The sequence below is a fragment of the Monoraphidium neglectum genome (genome assembly GCF_000611645.1).
Source record: "Monoraphidium neglectum strain SAG 48.87 unplaced genomic scaffold scaffold02455, whole genome shotgun sequence".
Taxonomy (NCBI): domain Eukaryota; kingdom Viridiplantae; phylum Chlorophyta; class Chlorophyceae; order Sphaeropleales; family Selenastraceae; genus Monoraphidium; species Monoraphidium neglectum.
Window position 1 is genome coordinate 8954 of NW_014011173.1, and position 1715 is coordinate 10668.

General features: G+C 67.1%; 1 protein-coding gene across 1 annotated transcript in view; it reads right to left on the minus strand.

Annotated features, from left to right (window-relative positions):
• The window catches only part of MNEG_10776 (hypothetical protein), a gene marked incomplete at both ends in the record, with an annotated part of 3286 nt that extends 2067 nt beyond the window's left edge, over positions 1-1219 (minus strand). The window contains one exon of the mRNA XM_014040752.1: positions 110-1219. Within this exon, the coding sequence (XP_013896206.1) occupies positions 110-1219 (1110 nt within the window). The remainder of the gene's footprint in view (positions 1-109) is intronic.
• Between the last annotated feature and the right edge of the window lie 496 nt (positions 1220-1715).

Here is a 1715-nt window from a genome sequence, read left to right on the forward strand (position 1 = left end):
CGCACACATCTGGCGCTGCAGCGGACCGCTCTGCCAGCTTCCCGATCAGCTCGGCCAGGTATTCCCCCTTCTGCTCTGTTGACACTGCGCTGCAGGGGACGCCGCACACCAGAGTGGCGTGAGTCATGATCGCCGGCGACATGGTCTGCAGCTTTGGCGCCATGGCCGCCATGGCCGTGAGGCTGAAGCGCAGCCCGTCCTGCCCAACCACCCACACCACCTCGCCGCTGCCGCGCAGCCGCTCGCACAGCATGGGGTCTGCCGCTGTCAGGCTGTACTTGTTGTCCTGGCGCATCCGCGCTGCCACGTACTCCGTGCTGCGGACCAGGTCGCTGTCCATTGCCTGCTGCGCCACCGCCAGCACGGACGCTGTCACCGGCTGTAGGTGGGGGTTGGGCACCCCCGCGGCCGCCGACTTCTGCAGAAATGCCGCGATGCTGGCCTGCTTCAGTGCTGCGAGGGGGGGCACCTGCTGTGCGCACTTGTACACGACGAGGGCCGTGTACATTGAGTCGAGCACCGGGTCCACCCGCTCCACGGCGCCGCGCCATTCGGGGCACGCCAGGGTGATGTCCCCCGATGCGTCCCTGCACGGCAGCTGCAGCCAGAGGATCGCCTCTGCCAGGAAGGTGAGCATGCCGATGCTGCTGGCGAAGGTCAGTGTGACCTTAAACTGCCCTGTGAAGGTGTTGGCGTCGTGCACCTTGACCTTTGTGACAGCCCCTGGGCATTTCTGCCTGGCGAAGTGGGACAGGGCCGCCTGCAGGTGGTGGGTGCTGTCGAATCCGTCATCCGGCGCGTGGGTAGCCTGCAGCGCCTGCCGCTGTCTCTGCGGCTGCTGCTGCTGCTGCTGCTGCTGCTGCTGCTGCTGTCCCTGTCCCTGCTGCTGCTGCTGCTGCTGCTGCTGCTGCGGTTGCTGGTTGGGCGGTTGCTGTGCCGCCGCTGCCGGGGGGGGCTGCGCGGCTCCCGCGGCCGCCTGCTGCCCACGCCGCCGGGGTGCGGCCATGTGGGCGGCCACATTTGTCAGCGTGATTGTGTGCTCCGTAGGCTCGGTCCCGGCGTCGCGGCCCGGCCGCTGCGTCAGGTGGAACTGCTCCATCGGCAGGCCGCACAGCGACGCAGCGATGGCCCAGAGGCCCACCACCTCTGATCCCAGGCCCTGACCCGGCTGGGTGGCTGCTGCCTGCACGGGCGCTATTATTTTGTTGGCCAGCGCCATTTTGCGTGGGTCTGCCGCTGTTGGCTGCTTTGTGCCCACATGATCGATTTCCCATGATGCGGAGTAGCCCGAGACGGTCACGAGGGCTGCGGTGCGCGTGGAAAACGTGTTGTGAATGGGCATTAATGGGTCGTTCGTGAATCGGGTGGCCGGCTGGTGAATCGGTCTGGGCGCGGGTGGTCGTTGGTGCACGGGTTGCTGTCCGGGGGTCCACCCTCTTGCAGTTGCTTGCCCATAGGGCGACGGCAAAGCGATCCTGGCCGCGGCTACCGGGGGGATAGGGGATTCGGGCCTGGCGGCCCCCACCAATCTACCCCACCCGGCTCCGCTGACCAGGGGCCGGCCCAGCAGCACAAGGATGCATAGCGCGAGAATCTCTGCCGTTCACACACCGGGGGACTGGCGGAGGCCCCGCCGCGGGGCCGACCGGATGATCTGGTGCGCGACTGGGATCATGGTCACTTCATTGCTTCGTCAGTTGCTTGATTTTAGCCGA